This window comes from Geotrypetes seraphini, chromosome 10 (assembly GCF_902459505.1).
Source record: "Geotrypetes seraphini chromosome 10, aGeoSer1.1, whole genome shotgun sequence".
Taxonomy (NCBI): Eukaryota; Metazoa; Chordata; class Amphibia; order Gymnophiona; family Dermophiidae; genus Geotrypetes; species Geotrypetes seraphini.
The window spans coordinates 128,867,943-128,887,056 of record NC_047093.1 but is presented as its reverse complement, the minus strand read 5'-3'; the positions used below and the strand labels follow the sequence as shown (position 1 = coordinate 128,887,056).

The 19,114-nt window shown below is 43.3% G+C and overlaps 1 protein-coding gene across 1 annotated transcript in view; it reads left to right on the top strand.

Annotated features, from left to right (window-relative positions):
- LOC117368167 (deleted in malignant brain tumors 1 protein-like) overlaps positions 1–19,114 on the top strand; it is a 101,740-nt gene that overhangs the window by 75,970 nt on the left and 6,656 nt on the right. The window contains exons 12-18 of the mRNA XM_033961544.1: positions 38–340; positions 3,422–3,736; positions 4,584–4,889; positions 6,929–7,231; positions 10,727–11,041; positions 15,775–16,080; positions 16,867–17,175. Of these exons, the coding sequence (XP_033817435.1) occupies positions 38–340; positions 3,422–3,736; positions 4,584–4,889; positions 6,929–7,231; positions 10,727–11,041; positions 15,775–16,080; positions 16,867–17,175 (2,157 nt within the window). The remainder of the gene's footprint in view (positions 1–37; positions 341–3,421; positions 3,737–4,583; positions 4,890–6,928; positions 7,232–10,726; positions 11,042–15,774; positions 16,081–16,866; positions 17,176–19,114) is intronic.

The following is a 19,114-nucleotide window of genomic DNA, read 5'->3' as shown; positions in this document are numbered from 1 at the left end:
TTTGGAATTAGAATAAGACCTTTCTCTATTTTTGCAGGATATTTACCCAAACCTATACTCACCCACTTACCAGCGTTCTTGACATTTGAGAGAGGAACAAGTGTCCTGTTAAACTGTTCGTTCCCACGTCTATATGTGAACACCTCTGTCTACTTCTATAAAGTAAACAATACAACTCCAGTTGCAGTGAAGACCCTGTCAAGCTCAGAGAACAGTGCGACATACACCATGAATTACTTGGACACTTCCGATGAAGGCAAATATACCTGTACATTTGAATTAGAGAATTTGGGGCATACCTTCAAGTCAAAAGAGAGCAACCCAATATATATTCTTATTGGTAAGTTATTGCTTGAGATACAGTTTATTGCTGGTACTGTGGGCAGGGCTTTAGTTTTGTTAGATTAGAGGCCTAGCCTAGTGTGATCAGAGCAGTAGACTAACAACAAGGAAGACAAGGGTTCAGATCTCATTGTGATTCTGGACAAGTCATGCCACGCTCTATTGCCTCAGATATAAATTTATTAAGCACCCAATGTATTAAACATTTTCCCATTCCAATAAAATGGGAGAAGAGCATTAGTAAATAATACATTTAGATGTCAGGCCTTCTAGGGACAGAGGAATAGCTACAATCCTTTTTCCATCTCCATATGTCATAAAAATGAAGGCAGATAAAAACCATATGGCCTATCTATGCCATCTACTATCCTTTCCTCACCCTTAGATATCCTATATACGTGTCTCAAGCTTGCTTGAATTCATATAGAGTCTTCATCTCCACCACCTTCATTGAGAGGTTGTTCCATGAGTTCACCACACTTTCTGTGCAGAAGTATTTCCTCAGGTTACTCCTGAGTCTATCCCTTTTCACCGTCATCCAATGCCGCTTCATTCCAGGGCTTCCTTTCAATTGAAAGATACACCACCGAGGTATTTAAATGCGTTTATTATATTTCCCCTCTCCTGCCTTTCTTCCAGAGTATACATATTGATGTCTATAGGTCTATCACTTTATGACCAATACCCCTGACTATTTAAGTAGCGCCTTCTGGACTGAGTCCATCCTGGTTATATCTTTTTGAAGGTGCGGCCTCCAGAACTGTACACAATATTCTAAATAAGGTCTCACCGGAGTCTTATACAGAGGCACTATCACCGCCATTTTCCTGCTTGCCATTCCTCTCCCTATGCACCCAAGCATATTTCTAGCTTCTGCCATCACCGTTTTTTACCTGTTAATCCACCTTAAGATCATCATCTACTATCACAAAGTTACTTCACTCCCTAAACTGTACTGTTCCCTCAGTTTTTGCAGCCCAAATGTGTGGCCCCTTTCCATTGCAAATGCAAGCAGTGTCTCACTTCCGGCTCACCACATAATTGTTTCCCACGTACTCACCTTTATAGGACCCCCCAGGGACTCCTGAAGAAGACTTTTTGTCGAAACGCGGACCGTGTTGGGTCCTGTATCCCTAGCGGACTAGGTCCTTTAAGGCTCTTATGTGGATGGAATTATTTTATGTGGATGATTTCAGTGTACCTTTGGAACTTTGACACTTTCAAATAAAGTCCATTTAGGAACATCGTCACTCCACAGAGTTTTTTTGGTTTTCTCTGGATTTTCTTCTTTGTGGATATTTCGGGGTCAAATTCCTTTTGTTTTTTGCCCCATATTATGTAGCATTAAATCTTAACTACCAAATTCTGAACCATTCTTCAAGCTTTGTTGGACCCCCTCCTCATATTATCCATACCATCATGGGTGTCTGCTCTATTGCAGATTTTGGTATCATCCACAAGAGACAAAGCATCTATCTAGCTGGACCATTTTTTTTAAAAAAGATAAATGTCTTGCAGGTTCAAAAATGGACACTTTCTTTACCCGATTTTTGGACGTTTTTTGCTCAAAACATTCAAAGTCAGACTTAGACATCCTATCGAAAATGCCCCTCCACGTGTTTATGTTATGTGCTGATTATTTATTTAAGCATTTATATACCACTTATAGTCTAGGTCACTGTTCTTCAACCTTTTTACATCCGTGGACCGGCAGAAATAAAATAATTATTTTGTGGACCGGCAAACTATTAGGACTAAAATTTTAAAACCCCGTTTATGCCCCATCTCCGCAAGCTCAGTCCCCGCAAACCATCTGATCCCATCTGCACAAGCCGCAATTATGATTTTATATTGAACGTATTTTATTAAAGTATAAAAAGAAACAATATTCTGAACAATTGTGATTTTATAAATACAAATATACAGAGCACGAACCAACCAAACCCCTGTCCCCCTCCCCTTCACATATATCCCCTCTACTATTAAGAAAACTGAACAAGCCAAGTTCATAGAAATATCATGCTAACAGAATACTGCAGTCCCCAGTTATGTCTCTAGCAGGATATATATTTCAAATCTGATATATTCTAATCACAAAATAGAAATAAAATTATTTGTTTCTACCTTTTGTTGTCTCTGGTTTCTGCTTTCATCTTCTTTTCACTCTCTTCCTTCCAGCGTCTGCCCTCTCTGTGCTCCCTCTTTCTTGAGTCCCAACATGCCCCTCTCCCTCCCTCCATTCTGTGCCTCAACTAGGTGCCTCCAGTTGACATTTGCGGGGTATAAGAAACAATATGGTATCATATGTTTCTATGCATTTTATTTATATTTATTTGTATATTATTTTAGACCCCTGATGCAGGCTTTTCACTGAAACACTGACAATGTTGGATCTTTTGTGAATAAAGAATTAGTCCCAGTTCTTTAGGCCTTTGTGCTGTTTTTATGATTGCCTAGACATTAGGAATGTTGATACTGGGTTATGCTTATATTCTATAACTGAACCTAGGTGTCTTGGTTCCATTATATTCTAAGCTCCTATTGCATGACCTTGGGGCATCTAAATGGAAGCACCCAGTTGTACAATTATCCCTATAGTGCCTTCAGATCTTAGGATGTACAATCAAGGCATATAATGGTTCTTACAGATAACCTGGTAAGCATGGAGGAGTTTTCTTATTCTTTCACCCAATTGGTTAAGATAGTTTTGAGGCCAGTCTGTGACTCTAAAGCAGTATGAGAGTATAAGGACCTACTTTGTAACCCTTCTTTTAGAACTCTTTTGTAATCCGCCTTGAACCGCAAGGTAATGGCGGAATAGAAATCTCTAATGTAATGTAAACTGATTGATAGCTTGATGTTGCTGTTAGTGGAAAATGGCATTCCTACCCATCATGTTAAAGGTATTGGTGGTGATACTCCTGTTTCCCTCACCCCTCAGACAGAACAGAAATACCCTAGGAAATGTGCCTGTATTTTTTGACACATCTTTTGGTACTAGTGCAAAAGAGCTAAGGACACTAAATAGTCATATATTTTCACAACCATGTATTAATCAGTTGCTCTTAAACTCTTTCAGGTAAGCTTCAGTTCAGGTTGGTGAATGGCACCAATCGCTGTAATGGAAGAGTAGAAGTACTTCAACATGGACAATGGGGGACCGTTTGTGATGACATGTGGGATATAGTGGATGCCAAGCTGTTATGTAAGCAGCTAAATTGTGGGCTTTCTGTATCAGCACCAGGAAATGCTCATTTTGGTGAAGGGTCAGGTCCCATATGGCTTGATGATATTAAGTGCACTGGAAATGAATCTCACCTCGGTCAGTGCGAAACAGAGACGTGGGAAAAACATAATTGTTTTCATAGTGAAGATGCTGGAGTCATTTGTTCAGGTAGGTTATTAGTCCTTAATGTGAAATACTCTTTGAGGGCTGCAGGGTACAGATGACATTTAAGTAATGGATTTAAGTAAAATTGCTCAGGTTCACTTCTTTTTTGAAAAGCTTTAAGTGAACATAATGCTCGTGAAAACGTTTAGCAAGGGACTCCAGTGGGGTAGCCATAGAGGGGCCCAGGTGAGTACAGGCCCGCCCACTTTGGGCTCAGGCCAACTCAGCAGTGGCACATATCTGTTGTGGCTGATGGGGCTCCCCAAGTCCTTCCAGCTGAAGAATCCCAGCATCTCTCCCTCCACTCCCCAGGAGGTATTTCGGTGTCTCAACTCCACACCCAATCTGCTATGCCTTTTAAAAACCTTAATTTCATTGCCGGCAGAGAGCAGCCACTCATACCTGATGCTCATGCCAGCCTGACCCTCTGAACTTCCCGTTTCCCCATAGGTGGGACCAAGTCTGAGTTAAGGCTTAAGGCTGGCACATACAGTGAGTAGCTGCTCACTGTCACCAAAGAAATGAAGGCTTTAAAAGGTACAGAGGAGTGGGTGGGGGAAAACTGAGAGATACCCAGTTGCCTGGAGGAAGAGGAGAAGGGAGGAAGAGATGCTAGGAGGACACCATGGGCTCAGGCCTACCCAAAAATTAGTTGTCTAGCTATGCCCTTGCCTTCCTCCTTACACATCTTGCAATTAAAATCTTTGTCAGTTCTCTGAGAACTAATACGATGCTTAACAATGTCACATACATTTGAAAGAAATCCTTTCAGTGTGCTACAAACGTGAATACTGTGTAGATGTAAATGAAAGTTCTCATGTGCTTATTGTCATTTCTTCTTTCAATGGAGATGTGGCACTGAGGGATGGCCCTACCCTCTGTGCTGGACGAGTGGAAGTGGTCCATGAGGATCAGTGGACGACAGTGTGCGGCCGTGGCTGGGATTTGCAGGATGCTTTTGTTGTGTGTAAACAGTTGGGCTGTGGATTTGCCATATCTGCATCAGGTGGAGCTCAGTTTGAGCAAGGAACAGTCCCTATGTGGCTGTCTGATATTGACTGTATAGGAACAGAGACTAACATCACCAGCTGTCTGGCCAGCACTGGGAATAAACAAAACTGCAGCCATTCAGAGGATGCGAGTGTGGTGTGTTCAGGTAAATTCTTTAGTCCACTTGTATTGCCCTATGATGGGAAAGAAATGTGTAGTAAAACTAGAACCTCTGTATATGTAAAGTTAGGATTAACCCTTAATGTCGCGCTGAAAGCCTTCAATGGATATGATCCAATACTAAAGCATCTGTCCCAAAAGCCTGCTGAAAGAAGTGGGTTTTAAGTAGTGTTTTAAAGGCCTTGATGTTCGTCTCTGCACTATTTTATATTCCTCCAAACCAAAGTTAGAGAGGACTTCTTTGAATATCTCCTAGCAAACTTAACTACTAATGCATGTAATCTCTAACTAGGCGATACAAACCTACATTTAGAACAGACAGAAAACTCCTCTGTAAAGGATTCATTCTCATTCATAACATCTTTAGAATTTGCTCTTCCAATCCAAATCTCGACTCATCAGAAAGGCCATCAATTACCGTATTTGCCGGCGTATAAGACGACTTTTCAGTACCTTAAAATCCTCCCCAAAGTCGGGGGTCGTCTTATACGCCGGGTACTGTTTACATCACAGTTCTTCAACCGCCGGTCCGCAGAAAATTCCTGCCGGTCCACACAGGACCGGCGAGATGGACCCTCTGTGAGTCTCGCCTATGCGGAAACAGGAAGTTGAAACAAAATAGGCGGGACTCAGAGAGGGAAGGTCCCGACGTTTGCAGCCTGTCTTGATCGCTGCCCCTGCTGAGTCGCCGAAGAGGGCCGCGGGGAAAGTGCAGGCAGAGAGAAGATGGTCAGCGTGCGCGGGGAGGTCAGCGTGTCGATTGGGGCCATCAGCAGCGTTTGTGCTGAGTCTGCCCACGTGCAGGATGCGGCGGGTAGGGGCCTCCGACTCGTCTTGGGCGGCTGGGCCTGCGGTGCAAAGCTGTTTTTGCCGGCTTGGGGGGGGGGGTCGTGAATCGGAAGAAGGGGTAGTCTTATACGGCGAGTATATAACAAACTCTATATTTTAACTGTAAAAGTTGGGGGGTCGTCTTATACGCCCAGTCGTCTTATACGCCGGCAAATATGGTAGATCTAATTTCCTTCTCCTCAAAAGCACCTACGACTTCTAACATATACCATTTTATAAGAGTTGTCAATCCTAGAAAACACAAATATCGGTTGCTGTTCATCAAAAAAAGACTCAAAATTTCAAGAGCGAATTGACCCCTGAAGAGGGCTGTGTCAGCATAGCTATCGCTAACATTCAGCTTTTATAGTTGGCATTACTTATGTCAGCGAAGGCCTATGGGAAATTATATCAATCTGACTCTGGCATGTGAATGCAGATAGACCCTGAGGACAGGGAGACTGTTTTAAGTAGCCCTGATTGATATGTTTTAAGTAGCCCTGATTGAATCATGACTAGCTAAAAGGTGTTAATGTCTGATTAAGAGGGTGCTTAGGACAATGGGTCCAGGTGCACAGATCAAGAAGATAGGCTGCTTGAATGGGACAAAGAAGCCAGAGACTAATCCCATCTAACATGCCTGCAAGTATCACACCCTCCTTTATCAATTAAATTAACCATTGTGCAAGGGCATTGGGTGCCTGGCATTGGGACATTGGCAAACCTTAAGCCTTACACTCCTTCCCCACATTAACATTCAGGCCCCTAATCTAACACAGCCTTAATACATTCACGTTTTTAAATATGAAACTTTGTTGTATATGGCTTTAAATAAGGGCAATTTTCTAAAGGCATTTATTGAAGTAGATGAGCTGTTTGAAAAAATGCCCACCTTCCTGCAGATAAAACTATGCATTGACGGTTCTTTGAATTTATGTAGCTGTCAGGATCTATTGTTTTGCTTTTTGCTGCCCTAGACAACTGCCTAGTTGTGCGTAAAGGTTGGGTCGGCCCTACCCCTAAATGGCCGAAATATGCAACATCTATCAAATCTACTCTTACTTCCTGATTTAAGAGGTTACGTTTAGGGAGAAGCAGCTATATTTTTGACACTTTCGGCAGATGTAATATTATATACGGTATTAGGCTGAAATGATGATGACTTTATAAATGAGAAAAATCTTTATGCCATTGCAGGTAATATGCCCAAACCCACCATCAGCCGATTACCAGCCAATATCCTATTTAACAGAGGAGACAATGTTCAGCTGACCTGCACAATCCCCAAGTTTAACGTAAAAAGTGTGGTCTATTTTCTGAAAGAAAATGTATCGAATCCCGTCGCAACGGAGACATTGTCTAGCGAGGAGATCGCAGCAGTTCATAATCTGAATGCACTGGAGACCTCAGATAATGGGAAATATACATGCCAGTATGAAATGAGTGTGCAAGGAGAAAGCTTTAAATCACCAGAGAGTATCCCTGTGAAAGTGATGCTGGGTAAGTCTTTTCGCTTTTCTTTCTAATATACAGCAATTTCTAGGAAAAGCTCAAGTTCAAGTTTCAAGTTTATTTTTGACGTATTGAATCGCTTAATTTAATTTGCTAAGCGATTTACAAATAAAAAATAGATACATCAGATTAATTATAAAAGGATACATAAATTTGACACATTATCATACAAAATAATAAATAAAGTCATACAAACTAACAGATACATGGGGAAAGAAAGGGTAGAACTACAATCGTATATATAAAAGAAAACATAAATGGTAAAAAACAACAGGTAGGGGAGATAAAAAGATAAAAAAGGAAAAATTTGATAATAATCCTTAATTAATCTTATGAATTAAACGCATCTTTAAAAAGGAAACTCTTTAAGCTGCTTTTAAACTGTTTCAGATCATTTTCTACTCTAAGATACTGGGGCAAACTGTTGCATAATTGTGGGGCTATTACAGAAAAAAATGTCAGGGCGACGAGTTCCATAATCAGGACCATAAAAGCAAGCTTTCTTAAAAACAAATGACCTTCAAGGTCCGCAGCAAATTAACACCCTCTTTTATGAAGCTGTGTTAGGGTTTTAAATCGCCAGCCGCTGCAGTAAAAGCGCTGACACTCATAGAATTCCCATGAGCATCAGAGATTTTACCGCAGTGGCCGGCAATAAAAATCCCTAGTGCAGTTTGATAAAAGGAGGCCTAAATCTTTAAAAAATGTTTTTCATGAAAAAAAATTCTTCTGTAATTATTATAAATATTTTTCAGTAGGAAGCAAGATTTTGTAACTTTCATTGCAATTACAAGCATGTTTAAAGAATGCGCCCCAACGGTTTTATTTTACTTTTGTGGTTATGATAAACATACCGAGGGCCTCAAAATAGTACCGATCCCAGTACAGATCCCTGTGGCACCCCACTGTTTACTCTCTTCTCAGGAGCCTCTCATGAGGAACTTTGTTAAAAGCTTTCTGAAAATCTAGATACATTAGATCAGTGGTCTCAAACTTGCGGCCCGGGGGCCACATGCGGCCCGCCAGGTATTATTTTGAGGCCCTCGGTATGTTTTATCATAATCACAAAAGTAAAATAAAACAGTTTCTTGATCATATGTCTCTAGCTATAAATGACAATATTATTATTAAGACTTAGCCAAAAGGAAAGATTTATAAACTATAAAGAGTTTTACCTCGTGCAAAATTGTCATTTCTTTAAGAAGACATTAAGTATTTTTTTATGAGGCCGTACAAGTACCTCCAAATCCACAATGTGGCCCTGCAAAGGGTTTGAGTTGGAGACCACTGCATTAGATCAACCGGCTCACTTTTATCCACATGTTTATTCACACCTTCAAAGAAGTCAAGCAAATTGGTGAGGCAAAGATCTCCCTTGCCTGAACCCATGCTGACTCTGTCTCATTAAATCATGTTTGTCTGCATGTGCCACAATTTTATTTTTTATAATTGTTTCCACCATTTTGCCAGCACCGAAGTCAGGCTTACCGGTCTGTAATTTTCCAGATCTCCTCTGGAATCATTTTTATAAATTGTCGTAACATTGGTCACCCCCTTCCAATCTTCAGGTACTACAAATGATTTTAGCGACAGGTTACAGCAAGTCAGTAATTTCATGTTTGAGTTCTTTTAGTACCCTGGGATGTATACCATCCGGTCCAGGTGATTTACCACTTTTTAACTTGTCGTTTTGGCATAGTACATCTTCTAGATTCACTGAGGTTTCTTTCCTAAAAGAGAAGTCCATAGGTCATTATTGACATGGCTTAGGGAAATTCTGCTTTTTCCTAGGATGAGCAACATAAAATCTGTTTACTACTTGGGATCTTGCTAGGCACTTGGGATCTGGGTTGGCCAGACAGTCCTTCTGCATTATCACTTACAAAAATATTAAAAAGAATTGGACCAAGAACTGATCTTCCAGTACGCCATTGATAACATACTTATTCCTGAGAATGAACTCTATTTACCACTATCCTTTGCCACCTTCCACTCAACTAGTTTCTAACCCAGTCAGTCACCTAAGGGCCCATACTGAAGGCAATGAGTTTATATATAAGTTTCCTATGTGGAACCATCTCAAAGGTTTTGCTGAAACCTAAGTACACCACATCTACTGCTTACCCTCAATCCAAGTATCTGGTCACCCAATGAAACCTCACTATCATCCGTTTAAGAAGTGAGTCCATTAATTTAATCACCAGAGTTCAGACTAACTGGCCTCTAGTTTCCAAACCTCTCCTTCAGGTTTTATAGAGAGGAACCACCATAACCCAGCTCAGAAAACCATGGTAGTCAGCAGCAGCAGTCTGAGCTACTAACATTGGCACCTTGGTGGCTGAGAGCACTGCATTTTTCTAAAGGGGGTTAGGGTGGCTGTGTTGAGCTGGGGGGGCCTTAGGGATCCCCACCAGCTAAGGTGAAGCCACTGCTTGCCCTGAATCAGTAGCATGGAATGTTGCTACTCTTTGGGTTTTGGCCAGGTACTAGGGACCTGGATTGGCCACCGTGAGAATGGGCTACTGGGCTTGATGAACCATTGGTCTGATCCAGTAAGCCAAACTTTCCTTTGCTGAACATCTATGAATCTTGTTCTGAGGCCTGGCTGGGACCAGACCTTGTTACCTGTCTCAAAAAGGACTTTTGCAGATTGTGTTTGGGGAGTGGTAGCCACAAGCTACAAGCCCATCTCAGGACTTTTACTTCTTGAACAAAGAGACTGTTTCTTGTATACCTGTCCCTGTGAAGTAACAGGGTACAGGGTTTTTCCTTTTGAGTCAATAAAGAGTTTTATTTACTGCTTATGATTGTGTCTGGCTGTGTGGGCACAGGCCCCAAAATCCAAACCCCCACTTGAGCTGTTACAGTCAATATATCAAGTCCCATCCTCTTTCTATATTCTCCGGATCCCTAAAGAGCAGACACAAATATTTCCCTCCTGTACTGAACTTCTTAGAAAGTCATTTTGATCCACTGCTGTCCCTCTAAGGCCAGAAGGTCACTATGATCCCTGATGTGGCTTAAGGTCACGAAAAGTCAGAAGTACAGCGATACGACAAAAGTGGTCGCAGTAGGTATCACTTTCTTTGTAGAAATTTTTGTGCAAGTCTAACATTAAGGGAACAGGTTTACCTTTGTGAATCCACTACATTTGCAATATTTCTTGGTAAAGGGTTTTCTTAATTTAATAGTTTCCATGTAGTAAATATACCAATACTGTTTGTTTGGAATTAAACTAATAGTATACCACATTATGTAACAATGTTAGTAGATATTTCCTTTTCCTATTTATCTTTTAATGTTTGTATTTTTTTCCCCTTAAAGTGGACTATAGATGATCAATAAATAATGTGTCCTCTACCTTTTTTCTATATTTAATCTATGGAAAAGTTATTTTATGTTTTCTTGATCTGATATTTGAAATTCTATAAATTGAAATAATAATTAAAAAAATATTGATGAAGCCTGCTATGACTTTTACAGGTGAAATGCCGATCAGGCTGGCTGACGGCCCCCATCGCTGTGCTGGAAGGTTGGAAGTGTTCTATGATAATCAGTGGGGGACGGTGTGTGACGACTTTTGGGATATAGATGACGCGGCAGTGGCGTGTAAACAGCTGGACTGTGGACCTGCGATATCTGCAGTGCACAGAGCTCACTTTGGAAAAGGAGCCGATCCCATTTGGCTGGAAACAATTCTTTGTAAAGGCAACGAGTCTCTTATCTCTGAATGCCGGTCGGAGGAAATGAAAGTAAATCGCTGCACCCATGAAGAAGATTCCGGCGCTGTGTGCTCAGGTAATTTGACAGATTTTCTTAACTAAGGAAAGAGAAATAGATTTGGGGACTGGGAGCAAGGCCAGCGCAAGGGGTTGTGAGCCCTGAGCCAATTTTGCTTTTGGGCTCCTATCTTGGAGCCAATCTTGCAGTATGATCGAGACGTTTAAGTATATTACCGGCCGTATCGAGATGGAAGAAGAGATTCTCTTTCTCAAAGGACCCTCAGCCACAAGAGGGCATCCGCTCAAACTCAGGGGCGGGAAATTTCATGGCGACACCAGGAAATATTTCTTCACCGAGAGAGTGGTTGATCCTTGGAACGAGCTCCCGGTGCAGGTGATCGAGGCAAACAGCGTGCAAGAATTTAAGAGCAAATGGGATGCCCATGTGGGATCCCTTAGAGCAGGGGTGCCCAACGCGTCGATCGCGATCGACCAGTAGCTCAGGAAGGCAACTCGAGTCGATCGCACTCGTGTTGCCGTCCTGATTTACGATTTCAGCCCCTAGCGAACTTATGCTCCGGGCTCTAACGTGTGCGTGCAGGCTTCTCTTCTCTTCCCTCCGAAACCGGAAGTTATGCCCGGGGAGGGGGAGGGGGGGGAGAAGGGAAGCCTGCACGCACATGTTGAGAGCCCTGAAGCAAGCGTTCGCTACGGGCTAAGGCGGGAGACATGTTAGTGAAGCATTTCCTCTTCTTGCTGCCGGGTCCTGCCTACTTTCTGTTTCCGCGAAGGCAGGACCCGGCAGCATTTCCCCCAACAGTTCCTCGCGATGCTGGTCGGCCGAAGCAGGGAGAGGTTGGGGCGTCGTCGGCTTTTGGGCGTGTTATTGGCGTCGGCTTTCGGGCCTGTTATTGGTGGCGGTTTGGGTCCTGGTCCCCGATGGTAGTGGCAGTGTCTTGGGGGAGGGCAGGGAGAAAGAAAGAAAAAGGGCAGGCAGGGAGACAGAAGGAAAGAAGAGAAACAGAAAAAAAAGAAAGGGAGGCAGAGAGAAAGAAAGGGCAGGGAAGAGGAAGGAAAAGTTGGGGGAAGGAATGAGGTCTGGAGGAGAGGAAGCATACAGGCTAAAAGAAGGGAAGAAAGATTGGATGCACAGTCAGAAGAAGAAAGTGCAACCAGAGACTCATGAAATCACCAGACAAGGTAGGAAAAATGATTTTATTTTCAATTTAGTGATCAAAATGTGTCTGAATTTATATCTGCTGTCTATATTTTACACTAAGGTCCCCTTTTACTAAACCGCAATAGAGATTTTTAGCTCAGGGAGCCTATGAGTGTCGAGAGCAGCGCTGGGCATTCAGCGCAGCTCCCTGCGCTAAAAACTGCTATCGTGGTTTAGTAAAAAGGGAGGGGGGTATATTTGTCTATTTTTGTATGGTTGTTACTGAGGTGTTAGTGCATAGAGTCATCTGCTTTGGCCTCTTTGAAAAACCCTGGAATAGGAATGATAATTAACATTTTCTATGCGTACAGTGTGCGTTGTGTTTTTTTTAAAATTTTATTGTTGGTAGATCATTTTGACTTGGTCATTTAAAAAGTAGCTCGCAAGCCCAAAAAGTGTGGGCACCCCTGCCTTAGAGGGTTAAGTCAAGAGAACCTGTCACCAGGAGTGGGATCCCTAGAATAGTAGACTTGGGGGTGGGTCAGTAGAATGGGCAGACCTGATGGCCCTTATCTGCTGTCATCTTCTATGTTTCTATGAATCACTCAAATGTCAGGGTTTGTATATGGTTACCAGATGTCTGGGAAAATCTATACATGTCCTCTTTGTAGAGGACTGTCTAGGTGGCCGGACGGACTTTCCAAAGCATGGCAGTCTGTCTGGGTTTTGGAAAGCCCCGAGCTCCGGCCCTGTCTGGAGGATCTCCGAACATGTGCAGATGACATCACACGCTTGGAGGCCCTCCAGACACAGCCCCGAGGTCGGGAAAGAAGAGACAAGGCTTTGTGGGGGCAGGGCTGAAGGCAGAACAGAGTGGGGCTGCAGGTGGAACAAGGCGGGGCTGGGAGAGAAATAGGGCAGGGCCATGTGTCCGAGTTTTTACAACGCTAAATATGGTAACCCTAAGTTTGTACCACAAGAATGAACCCTTACCAGAAGGTACCTGTGTCACCCGGGCTGGCTGGGGGGGGGGGGGGGGGGAGGAGGGGGCTGATGCGCCTCTTTCACTTTTTTGAACTTATTACATGCTCCCTCGGGTCAAGGTGGAGACTTGGCCTCCAAACTTTGATTTCTATTCCCTGGAAATGGTCGCATAAGGCGCAAAATAGATCTCCACTCATGTCCCCATTATTGCAGCTGCAGGGTAATCCGAGCTTCCCCCCGGGAGGTGTCCCAAGCCATTTGGAGATTGGGCTTCTAAGGGGGCCGATCAACTCTATGATATGATAGACCCTGACACCTATGCCTTTCATGCCTTTGCTACTTTTCAAGAAAAATGGGGCCTGCCAAACTCTCAGTTTTACAAAAGCAATAAAGTAATCACTCCTATACTGGTTTCAACATCAGCAGTTTCAATATTACCTACAAGTACTGGTAGCTTTTGTACTCAGAATCAGAGAGACGATAACAGGGGTACAATGCCCCGACGTTACCATCTCACCACTCAATCATCGCATCTTCAAGCACCATTTATAGATAGTATAAATGTTCAAATGATTGACTTAGGTGCCATTAGGGCAAACTACTTGTTCTTCTTTAAATGTATAGGAATGATTACTTTATTGCGTTTGCGAATCTCTTCTAATCACTCAAGTAGAAATATCTTGAATTCATTTGTCCCTATTTTGTGTTTTTGACAAACTCTCAGTTTTATGCATGCCTGCAAGCCCAGCACTACAGTGCACATCTCCAATGACTTCCATAGTGGGCCTCTTGATGCCTACTTACTGCACATCCCTCCCTTAATGAATTCCCTCTCCTTTTGGTACGGTACTGTGCGCTCTTCCATACCCCAGGGGAACCTTAACGCTGCTAGAACTAAATGGAGTAGAGATCTCCATACCCATTACACTCAGGACACCTTCGGAGAGCTTTTTGGTACGCTGTATGCATTTGTGAAGTCTGCAGGAAACCCAATTTAAACTTTTGCATGGGGCTTATATTACTAGAGAACGGGGGGCTCAAATGCACTTATGGGAGGATGCTACTTGCACCAAATGTGGACGGTCTGTTGGTACATTTATACATTCCTTTTTGGATTGTCCACATTTGGTTTTATGGAATTGCAGTTGGTACATCGGAGAGATCTAGAATGGGATTATAGCACACTGTTACTAGGGGACCAGACACTGCTGAAGGAGCAGGGCTTGACCATCCCTCAGAGGCGATTTATTTATATGACCCTGCTAGTGGTCCGAAAAACTATCCTGCAATACTGGATACAGGATGGGGATGTACCTGTTGAGCCCTGGGTCCACCACATGACAGAGGTGGCTCGCTTTGAACTATGCTGCTACAAATCTGCCCTGAATCTCGATGTTCAGGCTTACAAGGCCCCGTGGACCGCCTTCTTCAGGCTCTTTCTGTCCTTAATCTCTCTGGGTCTCTCACTCTCTCTCTTTTCCTTGCCCTGCCCTTTTTATCCCTGTTCACTTCCTGTTCCTTCAGGTGTTCTTGCCGGGACTTGCCCACTAGAGGGAGAGAAAGCTTTCTGCCTATCTCTCTGGCTACTTTGTTTCTGAAGTGCCAGGGATAATGTCTAATATCAATAGTCAGTAAGGTCGTATGACAAAATTATAAGAGAAACTGATTAGTCAGTTTCTCTTATAATTTTATCTCTCTGGCTAGGCAAGGGATTTGCCACCAGAGTTTTAATAATAATAATAATAATAATAATTTATTGTTTATATACAGCCAAAGTAGGTTTAAAATAAAGAAGAGCTGGACATTCAGCTAAAAAAACAATGAAGTCTTTGAGTACATGAATATTTGTACAGAGTAAGGTTACATTGTAGGGGCGGGTTTACAATAAGAAGTAGGTCATGGCGGTTTACAATAAGAAGGGCTGGTTATACAGCGTGAGATAAGCAGTGAAGTTTTTAGGAATTCTTGGTCACAAATAGGTTGAACTGGTTGGTTTTAACTAGTTTTCTGAAGTTGGGGTAGGATGAGGAGTGCTTGATGATGCTGTTTAGCCAGTCGTTCTGCTGACTTGTTTGGAAGGCAAGCGTTCTGTCAAGGAATCTTTTGTATCTCAGGGGGACTCTGATCCTGTAGGGCAGTGTATTCCAAACTGTGTGCCGCACGAGATTTCAGGTGTGCCGCAAGACGCCGGGAAGGAGAAGAGGCACCAGCACCAGCTGACTGCCTACAAGACGTACCTCTTGCAGCAAGAGGCACATCCTGTAGGCAGTCAGCTGCCGCCAATGCCTCTCCTCCTTCCTGGTGTCTCTCCTCCTCTCCACACTTCTTCTTTTTCAGCATCCCCCACAGGTGGCTCAGGGCCTTGTCTGGAGGGCCTCCGCGCATGTGTGGATCTTGACGTGATGACATCACACATGCACATGATGTCATCGTGGCGATGTCTAAGCACTTCTGAGTGCCCTTGAACCGCGTCTGCCAATTTAGTGCTCGTAAAGTTTGCGAGACACTGCTGTAGGGAATTGGCCACCAGAACTACATATAGGCACACACTGACACTCTATTCTTTGTGGAAACCATTTTGATTTTAGCCCCCATTTTGTTTTAGGTATGTTATTTGTTTCATTTAATCTGTCACTATAGCATGTGTCTTTCTTATTTTTATGCAGACATCAGGCTCCTGGGTGATCCAGGAAATTGTGCTGGGACAATGGAGGTATTACACAACGACCTGTGGGGACGAGTGTGTGATAATAACTGGGGACTCCAGGATGCAGAAGTGGTATGCGGTAGCCTGCGATGTGGTTACGCTCTGTCAGCGGTGAACATTGGTCATTATGGACAAGGCCCTGGTCCTTATTGGTTAGAGGATGTGAACTGTGATGGAACCGAGTCTTCCTTCAGTAAATGTCAAGCAACATTTTCTACTGGGGTTGGCTGCACCAATGGAACAGAAGCCAATGTTGTTTGCTCAGGTAAGTCACTGGTCATAGGCAGATTGAAAGTGTTTTAGGAATGAAAACCCTTACCACTATAGCAGGGGTGTCCAATGTCGGTCCTCGAGGGCCGCAATCCAGTCGGGTTTTCAGGATTTCCCCAATGAATATGCATTGAAAGCAGTGCATGCACATAGATCTCATGCATATTCATTGGGGAAATCCTGAAAACCCGACTGGATTGCGGCCCTCGAGGACCGACATTGGACACCCCTGCACTATAGCATAAAAGAAGAATGAAATTCACACTCTTGGGTAGGTCAGAGGAAAAAGTTGAAAAGTGAACACTTAGGCCTGGATTCTATAAACGGCGGCGGCCAACTGCTGCCTAACCAGCCGATTGGGACTCACTCCGGTCCTCGAGAGCCGTGTTCCAGTTGGGTTTTCCGGATTTCCCCAATGAATATGCATTGAAAGCAGTGCATGCAAATAGATCTCATGCATATTCATTGGGGAAATCCTGAAAACCCGACTGGATTCCGGCTCTCGAGGACCGGAGTTCCCTACCCCTGCCCTAAGTGTATCTATGACCCTTTTTTGTAGATGATGTCATTTTTGTAAACCGCATTGAACTTCTGGTTATGCGGTATAGAAATACAATGTTATGTTATAGCCCTTGATTGAGATGGTCCCAGTTGTGTTGGTTGGGCTGAGAACTTTTCAGTGGCCCCTTGTATAATGAAGGGAGAAATGTATAGTTTTGAAATGAAAGGCTGAATAAACGTGAATACTTAAGTTCTGCTATTTGTATTTGGATTTTCCCAGCTGGTATCTTACATCCCAATATTTCTATGGAACCAGCATCAGGAGAAATGACTGAGGGACAAACCCTTGTAATCAGATGCTCCGTCATCGATGTGTATGAGACGGTAACTTTCATTCTGCACCAACTCTCTAATGGCACAAGCTCCTCGCTGCATGCTTTAGGATCCAATAGTTCTACTGCATTTACCCTGGCAGGGGGCAATTCTACTGGAAATTATTCCTGCCAATATGTGGCGCACGTTGGGGGACGGAGCTTCCATTCGCCACACAGCCAGACTCTCAAGGTCACTCTGGTTCCTTCCACCACAGGTACAATCCCTTTCTAAGCAAAGAGCTTCATCTTTGGGGGGGGGGGGGGATTTCTGTCTCTTTGTTTATCTATATTTGTGCATGCCAGTTAGAACATTACATTTACTGTGTTTAATGAAAACTTTATGTTGATTAATGGCTCAATTCACTATGGCTGAAGCATTCATTGACGTCTGTGTGTGTGCCTGTGCTGTGAGGCTAGAAAAGCACTGAGGCATGCACACAGCAAATGATGGCACCAGAGGAAAGGCCCTGTTGGGGCTGGCCGTGAGCAGCCTGTTTACAGTCAAGGGTCTCTTGTACGAAGAGAGACTAAACAAATTGCAGCTCTACATTCTAGAGCAGGGATCTCAAAGTCCCTCCTTGAGGGCCGCCATCCAGTCGGGTTTTCAGAATTTCCCCAATGAATATGCATTGAAAGCAGTGCATGCACATAGATTTCATGCATATTCATTAGGGAAATCCTGAAAACCCGACTGGATGGCGGCCCTCAAGGAGGGACTTTGAAACCCCTGCTCTAGAGGAACGTAGGGAGAGGGGAGACATGATTGAGACATTTAAATACATCACAAGACGTATCGAGGTGGAACATGATATCTTCTTTCTCAGGGGACCCTCGGCCACAAGAGGGCATCGCTCAGGGGCGGGAAATTTCATGGCATCCTCAGGAAGTATTTCTTCACAGAAAGAGTGGTTGACCGTTGGAATAAGCTTCCAGTGCAGGTAATCGAGGCCAGCAGCGTGCTGGACTTTAAGAATAAATGGGATGCCTATGTGGGATCCCTACGAGGGTCGAACTGAAGAATTGGTCACTAGGTATAGACTTAAGAGGATGGATCAGTAGAGTGGGCAGACTTGATGGGCTATAGCCCTTTTCTGCCGTCATCTTTCTATGTTTCTATGTTTCTCTGCTGATCGGTGGCCATTGCTGCTTCGGGAGAGTGCAGGTAGCAGATACCGTCTCTACCCGCGCGGAGGGAGGAAGGACAGATCCTGGTTGGGAGGGAGGATATGGATCAAAAGTGTGTGGGGGGGGGAAGAAGGGACATAGATGCTGGACCTGCAGGGAGAAGGGGAGATGGATGGGATACTGGACCATAAATGGTGGGGGGAGGGGGGGAGGTAGGGACATGGATATTGGATCTGCAGGGTGAAGGTTAGGGGTAGGGTGATGGATGGCTACTGGTCCAATAAGTGTGGGTGGTGGGGAGGAAGGGACATGGATACTGGACCAGCAGGATTAAATGGAGGGGAGATTGATTAATGGATTTTGGACCCATAAGGTTGTGTGAGGGTGAGAGAGAAAGTGACCCAGACAAAAAGGAGGGTGTTAAGGAAGGAAGAGATGCTGATCCTACAAGTGGGAGTGGGGGCTGACAGAGAGAGGAAGAGAGAGATACTCAGACCAGAAAGGTATGGTATGGGGCACAGTATTAATTAGGCCTACTTTTAATAGTAACTCTCAAGCAACCAGAAACTACATTTTTTTTTTTTTTTTTACCAGTTACCTATCTATCTCCATGGGTGCCGGATAGCTGAGAGTCTACTGTATAAGAAATTATTAAACTAAACAAAAGCATCTTGTCCTCTTTCTTAGACCTCAAATTAAAAGAGGGTGAGCGGTCCCAAAAGATAAAGGAGATCACTTAAGAGTTAAAAAAAAATACCAAACAAAAAGACTTAACGTGTATAATCATCCATCATTTCTATATCAAACCTAATATCCTCTATGATTAATATCTTAATCTAATGCTTGGCTTTATATACCCAGTCATCATTCTACGATAGCTCGACTCGGTTTACAATAATTAACTTAAACTGATAAGAACAATAAAATAAAAGCAAATTTCAAGAAGATCAATTTTTAAAATGTTTAGCAAATAAAACGGTTTTTAAAGATTTCCGAAAAACTTGAAGCGAACCAGAACTTCTTAGAAAA